This window comes from Entelurus aequoreus, linkage group LG14 (genome assembly GCF_033978785.1).
Source record: "Entelurus aequoreus isolate RoL-2023_Sb linkage group LG14, RoL_Eaeq_v1.1, whole genome shotgun sequence".
Classification (NCBI taxonomy): domain Eukaryota; kingdom Metazoa; phylum Chordata; class Actinopteri; order Syngnathiformes; family Syngnathidae; genus Entelurus; species Entelurus aequoreus.
The window spans coordinates 20,161,169-20,180,064 of record NC_084744.1 but is presented as its reverse complement, the minus strand read 5'-3'; the positions used below and the strand labels follow the sequence as shown (position 1 = coordinate 20,180,064).

General features: G+C 38.3%; 1 protein-coding gene across 1 annotated transcript; it reads right to left on the bottom strand.

The window, feature by feature from the left end:
• Positions 1 to 9,058: 9,058 nt before the first annotated feature.
• On the bottom strand, positions 9,059 to 17,264 carry cldn10l2 (claudin 10-like 2). The gene is made up of 5 exons (XM_062069168.1): positions 16,897 to 17,264; positions 11,468 to 11,629; positions 11,313 to 11,400; positions 9,877 to 9,984; positions 9,059 to 9,815 (listed from the first exon to the last, which is right to left on the bottom strand). The coding sequence occupies exons 1-5, from the start codon at positions 17,126 to 17,128 to the stop codon at positions 9,608 to 9,610; spliced, it is 798 nt and encodes a 265-aa protein (XP_061925152.1). The 5' UTR covers positions 17,129 to 17,264; the 3' UTR covers positions 9,059 to 9,607.
• Between the last annotated feature and the right edge of the window lie 1,632 nt (positions 17,265 to 18,896).

The following is an 18,896-nucleotide window of genomic DNA, read 5'->3' as shown; positions in this document are numbered from 1 at the left end:
TGCCAAGCCACGTGTTACAACAGCGTGGCTTCATAGTAAAGGAGTGCGGGTACTAGACTGGCCTGCCTGTAGTTCAGACCTGTCTCCCATTGAAAATGTGTGGCGCATTATGAAGCCTAAAATACCACAATGGAGACCCCCGGACTGTTGAACAACTTAAGCTATACATCAAGCAAGAATGGGAAAATAATTCCACCTGAAAAGCTGAAAAAATGTGTCTCTTCAGTTCCCAAACGTTTACTGAGTGTTGTTAAAAGGAAAGGCCATGTAACACTGGTAAAAATGCCCCTGTGCCAACTTCTTTTTTCAATGTGTTGCTATCATTAAATTCTAAGTTGATGATTATTTGCAAAAAAATGTTTACGTTTCTCAGTTGGAACATTAAATATTTTGTCTTTGCAGTCTATTCAATTGAATATAAATCATTGTATTCGGTTTTTATTTACGATTTACAGAACGTGCCAACTTCACTGGTTTTGGGTTTTGTATATATACACTATACTGTAAAAGAGCAGACGCCTGTTTCGCTTAGACTGTTGTGTTTAGGATTGTGGGAATTTGTATCATTTACTTCTTCAAATGTTATCATCCAAAGTAAGATTAGAGCCACGCTGAAAAAAAAGTTATATATTACTCTATGTCAGTGGTTCTTAAGCTTGTTGGAGGTACCGAACCCCACCAGTTTCATATGCGCATTCACCAAACCTTTCTTTCGTGAAAAATAAAAAATGTTCCTTTTTTTCAAATTCAAGACAAAGTTATGTTTTTTTAGTGGTGAACAAAGTGAACCGTGCATGAACATCACCTTGTTCAAAGAATAAAACCAACACAGTGCATGAACTCACAACAAATTACACACCTGCAAATCAGTGTGACTTCTGCTGTTGCCTTTGAGAGACCAGTTCAGATATGCATGGCTTCACCTTGGCAAGTGCCCCTCTCCTTTTTATCTCAAAGTCTGTTCCTTTTCTTCGTTTTCCACCCAGACATACAATACCATTACACAGCTCATGAAAAATAATATTTTTTGTTATTGTCATTGTAAGTGGGCCAAAACACTTATTTTAGAAAGTAATCTCATGGAAATGACTGCTGTCATTTGATTATAAGAGTAAAACATTTAACTTGTTATTTAGTCAGGTTTGGAACAGGTGTGCTGCTGGTGTGGCCACAGTGACGCCGCTCACATGTGCTCCACTGAATGCTCAAGGAGTTTTTGCGTTTGCTCTCGCATATGGAAAATTAGAGGGAACATTGTTTGGGGGTATCCATAATACGGCGATAGGGAGACGTTTTTATTTACACGATGAGTCGGGTGTGTCTTGACCTCTGCGGCGAAGGCTCCGCCGAACCCCTGAGGCCGACTCACCAAACCCCTAGGGTTCGATCAAACCCAGGTTAAGAACCACTGCGTCTATGTGAATAAAGTCCAATAATTATAGAAATAACTTCATTAAATCCACAAATAATGTAATCATTTTCAAATGAAAAAGGTTATAACTTTAATATGGTTAAAAAGGTAAATTTCTTTATTTACAATAAAAAGATCAAATTTATGAAAGTATTTTTCCGAGAACTGTTTTGATTCTGAAAACAAAGTTGTCATTTTTAAAGCAAAAACTATGAATTTACGTTAGTTTTTTGTTTTTTTTTAATACAATGAGAAATGCTTTAAAAATCGCAATTTCGCACAAAAAGTCATGGTATTGTGAGATTGAGGAAAACTTTTGTAATATTTTTTAAATGTATTAAATAAAAATGTACAATTATATAATTATCACTAAGGGAACAAGTAACTTTAAATTATGAATCCAAAGACAAACATTAAAAAGATATTAATTTCGAAATATAATCAGTATTTAGTTATATTGCAAATAAATATGTCTATTTCTTAAGGATAATGTTGTGATATCCGTGAAAAAGTTAATCAATCACAGTTTATCTATATAGCCCTTAATCAAAAATGTCTCAAAGGGCTTCACAAGCCACAACGACATCCTCGGCTCAGATCCCACATCAGGGCAAGAAAAAAAACTCAACCCAATGGGAACAACAAGAAACCTTGGAAGGGACACAAACCCAATGGGTGACCGGGGCAATGGATGCCGAGTGGACTACATTAACCATAAACGTTCTATATTTTCTAAGTGTTCATTAAGCTGCTGTGTGCAACAATTTTTTTGAAGATTTTTGAGAGAAAGGGAACGTACCATTAGGTCAGAATCGAGGTTAGGTCTTTTGAGCAGAGGGTGAATAACCAAATAGGATGAAAGGGGTGAATAAAAAGTTGTTCTTTACGGAAATTAAGTTATTATTCTATTTCATTTATTTTGGGCAAGAATTATGAGAATAAAGCAGGAGTATTAGAAAGACATCAAAATGTTTCAAGGGGAAAAAGCTGCTTTTTAAAAGAAAAAAAAAATGTTGTGGGAAAAAGTCGTAGCTGTATGAGGAATAAAAACCTTACAAAATAGATGCAATTAAGAGAATAAACCTGAAATTGTAGGAAAAATATTTACTATTTACTCGAATAGTCAGAATTAAGAGAAAGAAACAAAGTATGGAACGTTCTGAGACCAAAGTAATAAATAATATTGTGAATGTACAAGAAAAAACCCAAATAATAGTTTGAAAAAAAGTCCAAAATAACGTCAAGAAAGAAAGACTAAACCTGAAATATTGTCAAAAAAATTGCGATTTTAGGAAATAAAACAATGTGAACGTGAAAATATTACGAAAAAAGCTCTATATCTATCTATCTATCCATATATATATATATATATATATATATATATATATATATATATATATATATATATATATATATATATATATATATATATCTATATATATATATATATATATAGATTTATATAGATATATATATCTATATATATATATATATATAGATATATATGTATAAATAAGACATATAATTTGTAATTTCCCATGGCGAATGTCGTAATTTACTGGAATGGTTGGGACAATGGAATTGTGCTACAATTGTGTTAATATTTATGACAAACAAGTCTGAATTTCGCATTTTAAAATGTCCAAAATAAAATCACAGTTGTCAGAAGAAAGCTAAAATTGTCACATGGTGTAGGTGACGAACCCCAAGGCAGGCTTGGTGCAGAAAAACATGATTTAATTTAACGCTAAAACAAGAACAAACAAAAGGGTACAAACAAAAGGCGCGCACAAGGCGGAGAACAAACTTGGTTATGAACAAAAACTAGCACAAAGGCTAAATGCAGACAAGAAACAAAAACAGTTACTGTGACACGAAGGAACTATGACATGAGCAGAGTGAACAGAAGTAGACACAGCTACAACGACAAGTATAAATGACATTGACAATCAATCAAAGCTCCAGCCCTGACTGGAGGGCAAAGCAGGACTAAATAGTAGCTGGTTGATTGACACCAGGTGTGGCCTGGTGCCAATCAGCCACAGCTGAGGGGAAAAAGCACTCAGGGATACAAGCAGGAAATAAAGACAAAATAAGAGCGCTGACAGGAAATAAAGACAGACACAGAGGAAAAACTAAAACATGACCAAACTGTCAGGGACAAGCCTGACAAAAATATTCTGAAAATGATTTTTAAGTTTACGAGGCAAATGTTGTCATTTCTGGAACGAAGCCTTATAAAAGTATTTAGTATTAAAGCTGTAACACGAGAATGTTTATTAGAAAACAGGCATTAACGAGAGAAAAGTTATCGTACATAAATATTAACTTAGACTTAGACTTAGACAAACTTTATTGATCCACAAGGGAAATTGCTCCACACAGTAGCTGAGTTACAAAGGATGGAAAGGATTGTGCACACAAGGGCACAAAAGATTTATAATTTCACAGGAAAAATGTCTTCATTTTCGGAAATAAATCGGTAGAACTAACATAAACATTTTAGTAAGAAAACAATTTGGAATATATAGAAAAAGTTTAAAGGTGACCTACATTATTTTGTTTACTATTAAAACACTTTTTTGTGGTCTCGATAATATATGTTGGATGTGATTTGGTGTAAATTTGGCATTAATAACCCGTTTTTTGAGTCTGTCCGCAAGATGTTCGATTCTACAGGCATTCCCAGATTACAAATGAAACCACACCCCACCCTTTCCAAAAGTATCATAATTTATCATTTGAAAATGTACACTGTTTAAATATATATACTGTAAAACATCACCAACATTTTTTCTCCCAGACGCGGTCAAAATTAAACCTTATAAACAGCGGAGGTGGGTAGTAACGCTACATTTACTCCGTTACATCTACTTGAGTAACTTTTGGGATAAATTGTACTTCTAAGAGTAGTTTTAATGCAACATACTTTTACTTTTACTTGAGTATATTTATAGAGAAGAAACGCTACTTTTACTCCGCTCCATTTATCTACATTCAGCTTGCTACTCGCTACTGATTTTTATCAATCTGTTAATGCACGCTTTGTTTGTTTTGGTTTGTCAGACAGACCTTCAAAGTAGGATCTATCGCATGCCTGCGTTTCACCAATCAAATGCAGTCACTGGTGACGTTTGACTCCGTTTCACCAATCAAACATAGTCAAGCGGTCACAAGATTAACTGCACATAAAGTTTCAGCGGCAAACAATAACAAGCTTAAGCTTTCATGAACTCAACGTCAAATTTGAGGAAGCACATCATGGTAAGTAACGTTAGTAGATATTTTAAAGATTAAAGATTAAAGTACCAATGATTGTCACACACACACTAGATGTGGTGAAATTTGTCCTCTGCATTTGTCCCATCCCCTTGGGGAGCAGTTTTGTCTGTCACCGTAGGCTGATGTTAGCTTCCCTGCTATGAATCACTGTCAAATGTACATCGTGTGGGGACATTTATTAACGCACTGCAGCCTCATAGACAGACAGAGACACACACACACGCACAGTCGCACACACACACACACACACACACACACACACACACACACACACACACATGCATAGAAACACCAATCAGAAGTGCACAGTGTGTTCTCAGGTGCAGCCCACACCTATCAGTTTATGGTTTGCGTAAAGGCTAACTTGTTATTTTCCTTTGTAATCTCTGCCTACTGAGCCTATGGTGCTGTTAAGTTATTGTGGCTCAATTTGCCTGAATTTTTTGTTTATGTTAATGTATTATTATTTAATATATATTATTGTTTTAGTTGCTTAAGAGATAGTCCTGGCTCTGAATTTGCTCATAGCTATTTTTATGTTTTTGTGCATTATTTGTTGCCGTCATCATTAAACGAACAGGTTACTCATCAGTTACTCAGTACTTGAGTAGTTTTTTCTCAACATACTTTTTACTTTTACTCAAGTAAATACTTGGGTGACTACTCCTTACTTTTACTTGAGTAATAAATCTCTAAAGTAGCAGTACTCTTACTTGAGTACAATTTCTGGCTACTCTACCCACCTCTGATAAACAGTATATAGATTCACCCAGCCACAACAAAAAGTACACCTACACATTCTCAGAATAATACAAAGCTGCATGAAAAAACGTTAATTTACCTTTTATTGTGTTTCCTCAAACCAAGTCCTAATGTAGCCTTCTTTTTCCATCAGACTGTGTTTTAAATTGGTTAATCCAATTTCATAGCGGCCCATGAAAGATGTTGTGGACCAATAAACACGGAAATATATAGACATCATAGCAGGCAGGAGCACATTAGACGAGAAAGAATAACACAGGACAGTCAACATGTAGAAACCCCAAAACCAGTGAAGTTGGCACGTTGTGTAAATCGTAAATAAAAACAGAATACAATGATTTGCAAATCCTTTTCAACCTATATTCAATTGAATAGACTACAAAGACAAGATACTTAACGTTCGAACTGGAAAACTTTGTTATTTTTTGCAAGCTCATTTGAAATTTGATGCCTGCAACATGTTTCAAAAAAGCTGGCACAAGTGGCAAAAAGACTGAGAAAGTTGAGGAATGCTCATCAAATTTTTATTTGGAACAGGCTAATTGGGAACAGGTGGGTGCCATGATTGGGTATATAAGCAGCTTCCATGAAATGCTCAGTCATTGACAAACAAGGATGCGGCGAGGGTCACCACTTTGTGAACAAATGCGTAAGCAAATTGTCAAAAAAATTTAAGAACAACATTTCTCAACAAGCTATTGCAAATAATTGGGGGATTTCACCATCTACGGTCCGTAATATCATCAAAAGGTTCAGAGAATCTGGAGAAATCACTGCACGTTACATTGAATGCCCGTGACCTTGGATCCTCAGGCGGTACTGCATCAAAAACCGACATCACTGTGTAAAGAATATCACCACATGGGCTCAGCAACATTTCAGAAACCCACTGTCAGTAACTAAAATTTGTTGCTACATCTGTAAGTGCAAGTTAAAACTCTACTATGCAAAGCCAAAGCCATTTATCAACAACACCCAGAAACACAGCCGGCTTCGTTGGGCCCCAGCTCATCTAAGATGGACTGATGCAAAGTGGAAAAGTGTTCTTTGGTCTGACGAGTCCACATTTCAAATTGTTTTTGGAAACTGTGGACGTCGTGTCCTACGGACCAAAGAGGAAAATAATCATCCGGATTGTTATGGGCGCAAAGTTCAAAAGCCAGCATCTGTGATGGTATGCGGGTGTATTAGTGCCCAAGGCATGGGTAACTTACACATCATTAATGTACATACAGGTTTTGCATCAACATATGTTGCCATCCAAGCAACGTTATCATGGACGCCCCTGCTTATTTCAGCAAGACAATGCCAAGCCACGTGTTACAACAACGTGGCTTCATAGTAAAAGAGTGCGGGTACTAGACTGGCCTGCATGTTGTCCAGACCTGTCTCCCATTAAAAATGTGTGGCACAATATGAAGCCTCGGACTGTTGAACAACTTAAGCTGTACATCAAGCAAGAATGTGGGAAATAACATTAAGTGTCTTGTCTTTGCAGTCTATTCAATTGAATATAAGTTGAAAAGGATTTGCAAATCATTGTATTCTGTTTTTATTTACCATTTACACAACATGTCAACTTCACAGGTTTTGGGTTTTGGGTTTTGTACTAGAAATGCCCAAATAAGCACGTCCACCACACTATGGCATCACAAATGGCCGACTGTTAAAAAAACACTACAAAACACAACACAATGATTTGATGTTTTGGCTTTGTTTGACACAACTTTGTAACAACATCAACAAAAGAGGAAATTCATCATAGGAAAAAAAAAATTGTGCGGGTAAAACATTTAAATGTTACGTTTAATGTGATCGTTGACTGTGTCTGATCCTGAGAAGGGATAGTATCACATAACTAGGTAAGGCAATTCCTGAATTAATTGTGTGTGAATGCTCCAATGCTGAAGTTGAACTGAAATGCTGACAGAATGTAGTATGAATGTAAGAATAGTTTGAATGTTGGAATGGTTTGAATGTTGAAGAGTTTGAATTTCCAGGAAAAGCGGAATGTGGCTTGCAACTTGGTAAAGTGTTAGTTGGATGAGTTGAATGTGTTGATGTTGGAATGGTCTGAATCGGTGGAAAAATGTGTGAATTGTGGAAGTTTAAAAAATGGACATATCATTTTGAATGAGGAAAATGTCCCTGAAAACTTGGAATTCTTGGCAATCCAGGAATTTTTAAAAATTGTTGAAGGAGAGCACACAATTTTGAACAGGCTGAATTGGTTTGGATTGGTTTGGCTTCCTCCCACCGCCAAAAACATGCACCTGGGGATAGGTTGATTGGCAACACTAAATTGGCCCTAGTGTGTGAATGTGAGTGTGAATGTTGTCTGTCTATCTGTGTTGGCCCTGTGATGAGGTGGCGACTTGTCCAGGGTGTGCCCCACCTTCCGCCCGAATGCAGCTGAGATAGGCTCCAGCACCCCCCGCAACCCCAAAAAGGGACAAGCGGTAGAAAATGGATGGATGGATGGATGGTTTGAATCGGACAAAAATGTGGGAATTGTGGAACTTTGAAAAATGTCTCATTCATTTCAATGGGAATTTCATGGAAGTTTGGGAATTTTGGGAAAAGCTGGATTTTTTTGGAAAATATTAAAAGACTTGAATGTTGGATTTTTTCCAAATCCGTCGGGAAATGTTGAAGTAGTAACATTTTTAATTGAGAAATGGTATTAAGGAATTCCTGGAATTCCGAGAAAACCGGGAAATTTTCCAGTTAAAAAAACAACTTTGTTTTTTGTCCTGATTAAGAGGAATAATGGGGGGACAGTTAAAGTGGGTTGAAAAATGTGCCAGAAAAAATGGTCAAAAAAGGGTTTGAAAAAAAGGGAATTCCTGGAAAAAATTCCATCCACCCATCCATCTTCTTCCGCGTATCCGAGGTCGGGTCGCGGGGGCAGCAGCTGAAGCAGGGAAACCCAGACTTCCCTCTCCCCAGCCACTTCGTCCAGCTCTTCCTGGGGGATCCCGAGGCGTCTACAGGCCAGCCGGGAGACATAGTCTTCCCAACGTGTCCTGGGTCTTCCCCGCTGCCTCCTACCGGTCGGACGTGCCCTAAACACCTCCCTAGGGAGGCGTTCGGGTGGCATCCTGACCAGATGCCCGAACCACCTCATCTGGCTCCTCTTGATGTGGAGGAGCAGCGGCTTTACTTTGAGCTCCTCCCGGATGGCAGAGCTTCTCACCCTATCTCTAAGGGAGAACCCCGCCACCCGGCGGAGGAAAGTCATTTCGGCCGCTTGGACCCGTGATCTTGTCCTTTTGGTCATAACCCAAAGCTCATGACCATAGGTGAAGATGGGAACTTAGATCGACCGGTAAATTGAGAGCTTTGCCTTCCGGCTCAGCTCCTTCTTCACCACAACGGATCGATACAGCTTCCGCATTACTGAAGACGCCGCACCGATCCGCCTGTCGATCTCACGATCCACTCTTCCCTCACTCGTGAACGTGGACAGAATTTCTAGGCGCAGTCAAGGCGTTGAGGGGATCTGGTTTGGTGGCTGCAGGATTGGGTCTCTGCTTTTTGCAGATGATGTGGTCCTGATGGCTTCATCTGGCCAGGATCTTCAGCTCTCACTGGATCGGTTCGCAGCTGAGTGTGAAGCGACTGGGATGAGAATCAGCACCTCCAAGTCCGAGTCCATGGTTCTCGCCCGGAAAAGGGTGGAGTGCCATCTCCGGGTTGGGGAGGAGACCCTGCCCCAAGTGGAGGAGTTCAAGTACCTTGGAGTCTGGAAAAAATTTTAACTTAGAAAAATTATAGTTTGAATGTCCAGGATGAGTGGAATGTGTTGAATGGTTTTAATAGGTTACAAATGTGGAAATGGTAGAAGTTTGAAAAATGGCCAATTCATTTTGAATGGGAAAAATGTCCTGAAAAAACCTGGAATTCTGGGAATTTTTGGAATTTGTCAAGGGAAAGCCCGCGTAGGCTGAACAGTTTGAAGTTGGAACAGTTTGAATCGGGTGAAAAATGTAGAAGGTAGAGCGCGCCAACATCTGGAGAAGAAGAAGAACAACAACTATATGTGTGAATGCATTGGAGCATTCACACAACAATACAATATTAAAAATCTATAAAAAAAAATTGGGTAAGTACAACAGTTTCCTTCCAATTCCGCAGTTCAAGTGTTCAAGACTACACGAATGCATCTCTGGCCGACATTTTCTCAGGTGTTGTCGCAGAGAGCTTGGAGATTCTGGAGCCGCTGGATCTTCCTGAGGCGTAGTACGTCCCATAGAGCCTGGAGGGTCCGCTGTAGGGTCCGTAGTAGCCTGTGTACAGGCTCCTCCCTCTCGAGCGAGGGTCCATGTAGGTGCGTCCTCCGTAGGCGTAGACCACTCGACTGAAGAAGAAACCTGCATGAACGCGAGCGAAAAAGACCCCGGAATAAAGTGCAGGCATACCTCTTGGGTTTGACGACCGTGTAGACTGTGACGGCGTAGAAGATAGCCCCTAAAAGGATGCAGAAACATCCAACCAGCCCGAGAAAAATGGGAGGTCCTAAGTCGTACCTGAAGGTTGACATGCAAATAATATTTCTTAAGAGTTCAGTTCAGTTCAGTTCCGTCCAGTTTCAGTTTCAGTTTATTTCGAACATGCATACCATACAATGTAATGCATCACACAATTCCAGTTGTTTCATTACAGCACGTCCGAAAAGGAGTAGGAAGAAGCAGAGCTTATTAAATCCTACCACTTTTCATACCATAGCAATTTCATCCAATTTCCTTGTTCTCTGTAACAGAACCTTGAACAAATAAATAAATGTCAGAATAATTGTATCTAAATTATCACAAAACTTTGTGTTACATTGAGTTCAGCTCGCCCGGCGAGCAGACAAAAGCTGTCTTTGAGCCTACCAAGAAGAAGGCTTGTGAAACTCCACTGTGTAGGATGGGAAGCAACATGAAGGTGTTCTGTTTCTTTGATGTATTGTAATCCACAGAAAGATTTTGTCTTGACCCGAGAACTACAAAGTGGAGAGGAAGCCGGACCAGACTCCCCTCCAGGCAACCTTTTCTTTGAACTGTTTTACGACCTTTTCTTTGAACTGTTTGTAATCAAAGGAGATGGCTGTTTACGACCCCCCGTCCCTTTAGAAACAGCTGTTGCCACGTAATCAGGGAAAGTCCAAATAAAAGAGGAGGCGTACAATCTTTTGTCAGAGCGTGGAAGACTGTGCAAAAGTACAGGTGTACGCGTTTCTCCTCATTGAGCCAAATTGAATTCTCCATCCATCCATTTTCTACCGCTTGTCCCTTCTGGGGTCGCGGGGGGTGCTGGAGCCTATCTCAGCTGCATTCGGGCGGAAGGCGGGGTACACCCTGGACAAGTCACCACCTCATCACAGGGCCAACACAGATAGACAGACAACATTCACACTCACATTCACACACTAGGGCCAATTTAGTGTTGCCAATCAACCTATCCCCATGTGCATGTTTTTGGCAATGGGAGGAAGCCGGAGTACCCGGAGGGAACCCACGCAGTCACGGGGAGAACATGCAAACTCCACACAGAAAGATCCCGAGCCCTGGATTGAACTCAGCACTACTCAGGACCTTCGTATTGAGCCAAATTTAATTCTGTCTCTGTTTAATTCCTTGCTTCTTGTCTTGTTTAATAGATGTCATCAGTGTTTGAACCTGACAATAATAAATAAATAATATACCATAGTAAGCATACAAATATTAAATACATAAATAATGTTTGTCTCAATAAAACATTTTAAATAAAAAAATGAATAAAAATGAATAAAAATGAATAAAAATGAATAAAAATGAATAAAAATTAATAAAAATTAATACAAAGTTGGAAGATGATAGAAGAGCGAACCTACCGCAAGATTCCAGGCGCCAAGCTGGGAGCAAAGGACGTCCTGGCGACCCTGTTGATGTACAAGCAGTAGGCGGCGATGTCTGCCACACCTGTGCAGCGGGCGTTAGAGCGCGTGAGGGCAAAACAGGAGCGGGCAAGAAAGAGAGTCGAACTCACCGCCTACAAAGTGAAAGACGGCGCCTGCAAAAAGCATCTTGTCCTTGCTCTGCTGCTCGCCGCCAATGTAAGTGCACTCCATGCCCAGGAAGCACAGCACTGCGGCAAAGAAGCCCAGCGTCAGGCCGCACATCAGCAAGCCTCGCACGCCCTGCACATACGCTACAGAACACACAGCAGACAGAAAAATTGAGATTAATCACAAAAAAAAGAGTGCTTTAATCATGTATATACTAGGGTTGTACGGTATACCGGTATTAGTATAGTACCGCCATACTAATGAATCATATTCGGTACTATACCGCCTCTGAAAAGTACCGGTCCGCCAACCCCCCCGCACCCCCGTCGTCGTCACGTCGTGTCATTGCTGCTTTGCTCCATGGCGACAAATATAGTACGTTTCTTACATGTAACATTATCACTGGAGGACGAGGAATAGCTAAACACGTTTCACTACACACCGTAGCTCACCGGCATCAAAATGTAAACAAACGCCATTGGTGGATCTACACCTAACATCCACTGTAATGATACCAAGTACAGGAGCATATCTAGTCGATAGTACTATGATTACGTCGATATTTTTTGGCATCACAACATCTTCTTTCGTTGTTTTTTTTATTTTTTATATTATGTTTATAAACTCAGGAAATATGTCTCTGGACACATGAGGACTTTGAATATGACCAATGTATGATCCTGTAACGACTTGGTATCGGATTGATACCCAAATGTGTGGTATCATCCAAAAAAGTATCAAACAACAGAATAATAGGTGATTATTACATTTTAACAGAAGTGTAGATAGAACATGTTAAAAGAGAAAGTAAGCAGATATAAACAAATGAACAAGTAGATTAATAATTCATTTTCTACAAACATAAAATGGGAGTATATTGCAAGAAAGACCTAAAATGAACTAAGACAAATGTTTGAAATAAATGTTAAAATTCACAAAGTCCGGGTATGAGACATTGAGGACGATGTTGTGGTGTCGACTCCACTCAGACTTGTTGATTTTGTACAATCCTTGCATCCAATTACGGTTATTTGCTCCTTATAACGACAAAAATACTTCTTATCTAATTACTCACGGTATTTCTCCATCATATCACAGCCAGTGCAATGTTATTTTCCACTGAATAGTTCGGAATTATTACGTGTAACTCTGATGCTCGACGTTCAAAATGGCTGCTGTGATGCACTTTCGGGAAAAATCCCTCTATTGCTGTTCTGTTCTTGGCTGTTCCAGTCGTTCAAATAGAGGAAAGAGCTTTCATAGAGAAGTTCATAAAGTTAATAAAGTCAGGGGAAAAACGAAAGTGCGTCGAAGGAAATGGCTCTTGAAAATATCACTTTCATAATTTTGTGGAAATACAATCGGACCACTTGTGTCTGCGGTGATCACTTTGTAAAATGTTTGTTTGAACATTTGATTTGTCTGAGAAACTTTCTGTGATGCAATCGAGTTTATTCTCTAATTCATTAGTAGTGTTCGAGAGCAGAACTAAACGTAAATAAACAACAATAGACCGCATTAGTTTGTGTTCTTTTGTGATTGCTATGACTAAATATAACCACGGAGACCTGGTTGTGCAAACAGACTAGCCGGGGTGGGCAATTATTTTTTACCGGGGGCCGCATAAGCAACCCGAGCACTGCTGGAGGGCCACACGACAATATTTAAATTAAATTTTGCTCAATATTATTGTTTATATACCGTGAGATAAATAATAATGATGATAATAATAATAATAATTAATAGTAATACTAATAATTTAATTTAACCTAACTTAACTTTATACAAAAGCAGATTGCTTTTGATGGTTTTATTTTTATCACTGTTTTACACAACACTTCCTGATGTATTATACAATGCAAGAATGTCCATTTCTGCACAGGGTTAATTTCTGTCACTTTATCCTGCATTATCCAACATTTTTCCCCATCAGATTTGGACAACCATCTGTTGTTAAAAATCGTTTTTAATCATATTTATTTATATTGTTTTTTATATGTAATTATTTTTCTTTTTATTCAGTCATTGGTGGAGCTAAGGATAATATTTGAATATTGTTTTTAATATTGTTGTGCAGCACTTTGGAAACATTTTGTTGTTTAAATGTGCTATATAAATAAAGTGGATTGGATTGGATTGTCACACCTGCCAGCTTGTTCCATTTCAGTCCTAGCATGTCCAAACACGCATTTACCTATGTGAACAAGTCATTACCTGTGGTTGTCTCTTTAATTGACTGCATGGATGCCAGCTCCTCCGTGATTTGAAGAAGATGAGCAGCTGGGCGGTGTCACGTACATCGCAGCTCTCATCCAATTAAAGCCAGCGAAAAACAGTCCAAGTCTCCGGGCATACAGCGCAACAGAGTCCAATAAGCACTCCTTATTAAACTCTCCGTCAGAAAACGCCTTACTTTTTCTGGCGCTTTTGTGAGAAATGACGAAACTTGTCCTGACAGCTGCATCTCTGGGGGTGTGAAATTTGGCAAAAAGTCCTTGTTGGGTCCTACTACTACTACTACTTACTACTAAAAGTCCTACTTGGCAGTCCATGTCTTGTTGAAAACACGCCATTCGTCATCAACTTTTCTCTTTTCAGCGTCTCATCACTTGTCGCTGTGCACCTTCCCTCACAGGTTACACCTGGACATACGCCCATAAATAACACTTTTCAAAATAAAAGCAGCACAGTTGTATTGCGCGCACGACATAGATGTTTTTTAAACTTTATTTTGTAACTTGTGATTGCGCTGTTCAATTCCCCTCACAATCGCACACGCGCATACGTCCACATGGAAGTAATACAAATAACGCTTTTCAAAACAAAAGCAGCACCGTTGTATTGCACACTCGACATAGATACTTTATGATTGGCCTCACGCGGGCCCGACAGGGATGCACAAAGGGCCGGATGCGGCCCGCGGGCCACAGAATGCCCAGGTCTGGACTAGCGTCATGTTAAGTCTTAGTCATAAATATTGTGATTGTTTGTCCAATCCACCGTATTTTTGTTGTCCATTTTCACAACAGAAACTAAAAGCTTAGTTGTTGTGCAGGAAAGCCAAGCGCTTTATTTTGACATGTCTTTGGTGATATTTTTTAGCATCAGGAAAATATCCTTAATAGTAATAAACAAAAGGAATACATCTCTCGTAGGATTAATCTTGACAAAATATGAACTTCACAGCATAAAAAAAACTGCAGACAGGAATTGTCAATGAGACTAATATTTGTAGCAGGAAATCAACTGCAAACAAACATATCCTTTTTCTCATTAGCGTCACAATCACAGCAGCACGGCACTCCTTATGTCAAATCAAATACGTTACTTACTGATGCACAAATAAATCAAACATTGTCTTTCATTGATTATTGCTTAATTTGTAGACCCCTCAGATGTAAAGACATGATGTGCGTTCAATCTTTTCTTCTCCAAACACCATAAGTGTCAAGGGAAGTGAGGAAGCAGTAGGTTTAAAATGGTTTAAATGTTTGTTTGTTTTATATTTTACTTAATAGTGTAAAAATCCATTCCATCCCATTTTTTTTTTAATGTTCATGTTTGCTTTAATATTCGCCTCTAAGCCTTTCAAAATAAGCCTAAATCTGGTAAATAAACGATAGCCTAATGGGGCTTAGACCACGTGTCTCTAGGTCACATGATTGCAACCCATCTATAGCTTGAAAGAACTCACATATGGTAATGAATAAATAAAATTGACTTGAAAGATAATGTTTCTGTCACGTCCTCATGTATCATGTCTTTATTTTTTCGGAATATAATGTGCAATAATGTTATATGTGTATATGTATATATATATATGTGCATATGTATGGTTATGTGCATGTGTGTGTATGTATATACATATATAGATACATATCTTCTTTTTTATCCTTTTTTTGTTATTTTTGTATTTATTTTTTTACTATTTATATTACTAAATTATTACCTTAGGGGATCTGCTCCAATTTCGTTGTTCTTTGAACCTGTTCACTGTAATAATGACAAATAAAACTCTATTCTATTCTATTCTATTCTATTCTAACATTTGCTGGAAACGGTCACACATTTCTACCGACTGATTGTGAGATGATTAAATAAAAGAAAGACGTAACTAAAGAAATGTAGCTGGTAATGACAAAATAACAGATAACAAAGTAAAAACAGAACATAACTATGAGAGTTTAATTTGATAACATTTTATAGTCCGTGATTGCAGTTGTTATTATATTGCATATAACAGTGTTTTTCAACCACTGTGCCGCAGCACACTGGTGTGCCGTGGGAGAGTATGTAATTTCACCTAATTGGGTTAAAAATATTTTTTGCAAACCAGTAATTATAATCCGCAAATAATGTGCCGTTGTTGAGTGTCTGTGCTGTCTAGAGATGGGCAGTGTAACCATGTAATACTCTTCCATATCAGTAAGTGGCAGCAAGTAGCTAATTGCTTTGTAGATGTCGGGAACATGGTTTGTCGTGATCACAATACGCAGATGACAGCGGGAGGCAGTGTGCAGGTAAAAAGGTATCTAATGCTTAAACCAAAAATAAACAAAAGGCAAGTGCCACTAAGAAAAGGCATTGAAGCTTAGGGAAGGCTATGCAAAATGAAGCTAAAACTGAACTGGCTGCAAAGTAAACAAAAACAGAATGCTGGACGACAGCAAAGACTTACTGTGTATGGAGCAGCAGATGGCGTCCACAAAGTACTGTACATCCGTACGTGACATGACAATCAACAACAAAATAGGAGCGCAAGACATGAACTAAAACACTACACACAGGAAAACACCAAACAACTCCAAATAAGTCACGGCGTGATGTGACAGGTTGTGACAGTACACAACCTGTCGCCTGATGCATGCTTGGTCATGGTTTAAAGTCATATCCAACAATTGCAAGCACAACTTTTTACTGTCAATATCGGCTGCTGAGTTTAATTTTTTCAATGTAAAAAGTGTGCCTTGGCTCAGAAAAGGTTGAAAAAAACTGGTATATAATGTTTGCTGCTCTTTGTGCTTTGAATATCCCCACACCCTAGGTGACAAATACATGTATTTATTTGAATTAAAAAGTATAATATATAGTTGTTGATAAAAAAAAAAAATACAATTAAAAAAAAAAAAATTAAAAAAAAAAGAAAATAATAAAAAATATATATATATATAAATATATATATTTAAATATAAAAAATAACTAATTTAATTCAAAATAAAAAATTCTATGTTTTTTTTTACAGACTGATTATAAGGTACACTTGAAAAAAAACATACGCACGGAATTCTTTAATTTCTTGCAAGGGGAATTCAATATTAACTTTACTGTCATAAAAAAACCACATAGAATATTTGAATGCCAACAGATTGGTAGCACAAGTATTGCAGTAAAAATAGTCTTGATGACTTACTGGTGACGCTCCATAGCACAGGAAAGTCTCTACAGTTTGTCACTGCAGTGGAGTCAGTGAAGCAGTCCTTCCACAGATTGGACCAGTACCAGGCCACCTTGATGATGAACGACCCGCCCTGGCCTCCTATTTGAGTGATCCTCCAGAAGTCCATGGCCATGGTGCACAGCACAAACAGCCAGCCCAGCGTTGATATCAAGAAGCCACACACTTGAATAAATCGCTTACGCATTTTACATGAAAAGATGTGCAAAGTGAAGGCTGTGTGCAGTAATGTGGTGTCTTTAGTGGAGACAGCAGGTGGAGCAGACAGAATGACTCTCTCTTACTGTGTGTGTGTGTGTGTGTGTGTGCGTGTGTGTGTGTGTGTGTGTGTGTGTGTGTGTGTGTGTGTGTGTGTGTGTGTGTGTGTGTGTGTGTGTGTGTGTGTGTGTGTGTGTGTGTGTGTGTGTGCCAGCCATCGATGTTGATGAGGGTTCTCGACCTGACTTATTGATGTTTACTGTCAACATGTTGGAGTGTGTCATCACACCACTTAACTGATAACGCCATCTTTTACATCCATTATCTGTCCGAACAAGAGAGAAGACACACAAACAATAACTTAGACTTGGTTTTTTTTTACCTTTATTCTGTTAAAAGAACCAATGTAACAAAAATACCCGAACATCATAGTATAAAACAAAGTTTGACACACTGCACACACATTTAATGTACAACTAGCAAAGCAATATTCAATAATAAATAAAATAAAATAAAAAGTATAAATGCTGTATTTGATGAATGCCCTTTTTATTTGAAAGATAAATTACTAAAATGTTTTATACTGTATATAACATTAATTTTCTATATTTGACATAAGTTTAAACATTTTTTTTTGTTTTACTTGTTATTACCATTAAGAGATTATTTCTTTTTTAATATAATGGGAAAATAGAAGGAAGATTTTTTTTGTAGTATGGAGGAATTCTTTTAGTTTAAAAAAAAAACAAACAAAAAAAAACAAACAAGAAAAGTGGAAGATAAAATCTTGCAATTGTAATGAAAAAATAATTCCTTACAACAACAGCGTGGCTTCGTAGTAAAAGAGTGCGGGTACTAGACTGGCCTACCTGTAGTCCAGACCTGTCTCCCATTGAAAATGTGTGGCGCAATATGAAGCCTAAAATACCACAACTGAGACTTGATCTCTACATCAAGCAAGAATGGGAAATAATTCCACCTGAAAAGCTTCAAAAATTGGCCTCCTCAATTCCCAAACATTTATTGAGTGTTGTTAAAAGGAAAGGTCATGTAACACAGTGGTAAAAATGCCCCTGTGCCAACTCTTTTGCAATGTGTTGCTGCCATTAAATTCTAAGTTAATGATTATTTGCAAAAAAAAAATCAGTCTCAGTTCAAACATTAAAGGCCTACTGAAATGAATTTTTTAAATTTAAACGGGGATAGCAGATCTATTCTATGTGTCATACTTGATCATTTCGCGATATTGCCATATTTTTGCTGAAAGGATTTAGTATAGAACAACGACGATAAAGATCGCAACTTTTGGTATCTGATAAAAAAAGGCTTGCCCCTACCGGAAGTAGCGTGACGTAGTCAGTTGAACATATACGCAAAGTTCCCTATTGTTTACAATGATGGCCGCATGAAGTGAGAGAGATTCGGACCGAGAAAGCGACGATTTCCCCATTAATTTGAGCGAGGATGAAATATTTTTAAATGAGGAAAGTGCAAGTGAAGGACTAGTGGGGAGTTGAAGCTATTCAGATAGGGAAGATGCTGTGAGAGCCGGGGGTGACCTGATATTCAGCTGGAAATGACTACAACAGTAAATAAACACAAGACATATATATACTCTATTAGCCACAACACAACCAGGCTTATAGTTAATATGCCACAAATTAATCCCGCATAAAAACACATAGGTGTTTGTTATGCTAGCTCCTAGCTACTAGCTCGAGCTAGTTATAGCTCGAGCGTGTAATATGGACGGGATC

Excerpts from the sequence above, each read along its gene's own strand:
- cldn10l2 (XM_062069168.1), bottom strand. The coding sequence starts at position 17,128 with ATGCGTAAGCGATTTATTCAAGTGTGTGGCTTCTTGATATCAACGCTG. Across the intron at positions 11,401-11,467 it reads CGTCTTTCACTTTGTAGGCG|GTGTGGCAGACATCGCCGCC; the intron begins GTGAGTTCGACT and ends CCCGCTGCACAG. Across the intron at positions 9,816-9,876 it reads ACGGTCGTCAAACCCAAGAG|TCGAGTGGTCTACGCCTACG; the intron begins GTATGCCTGCAC and ends TTTCTTCTTCAG.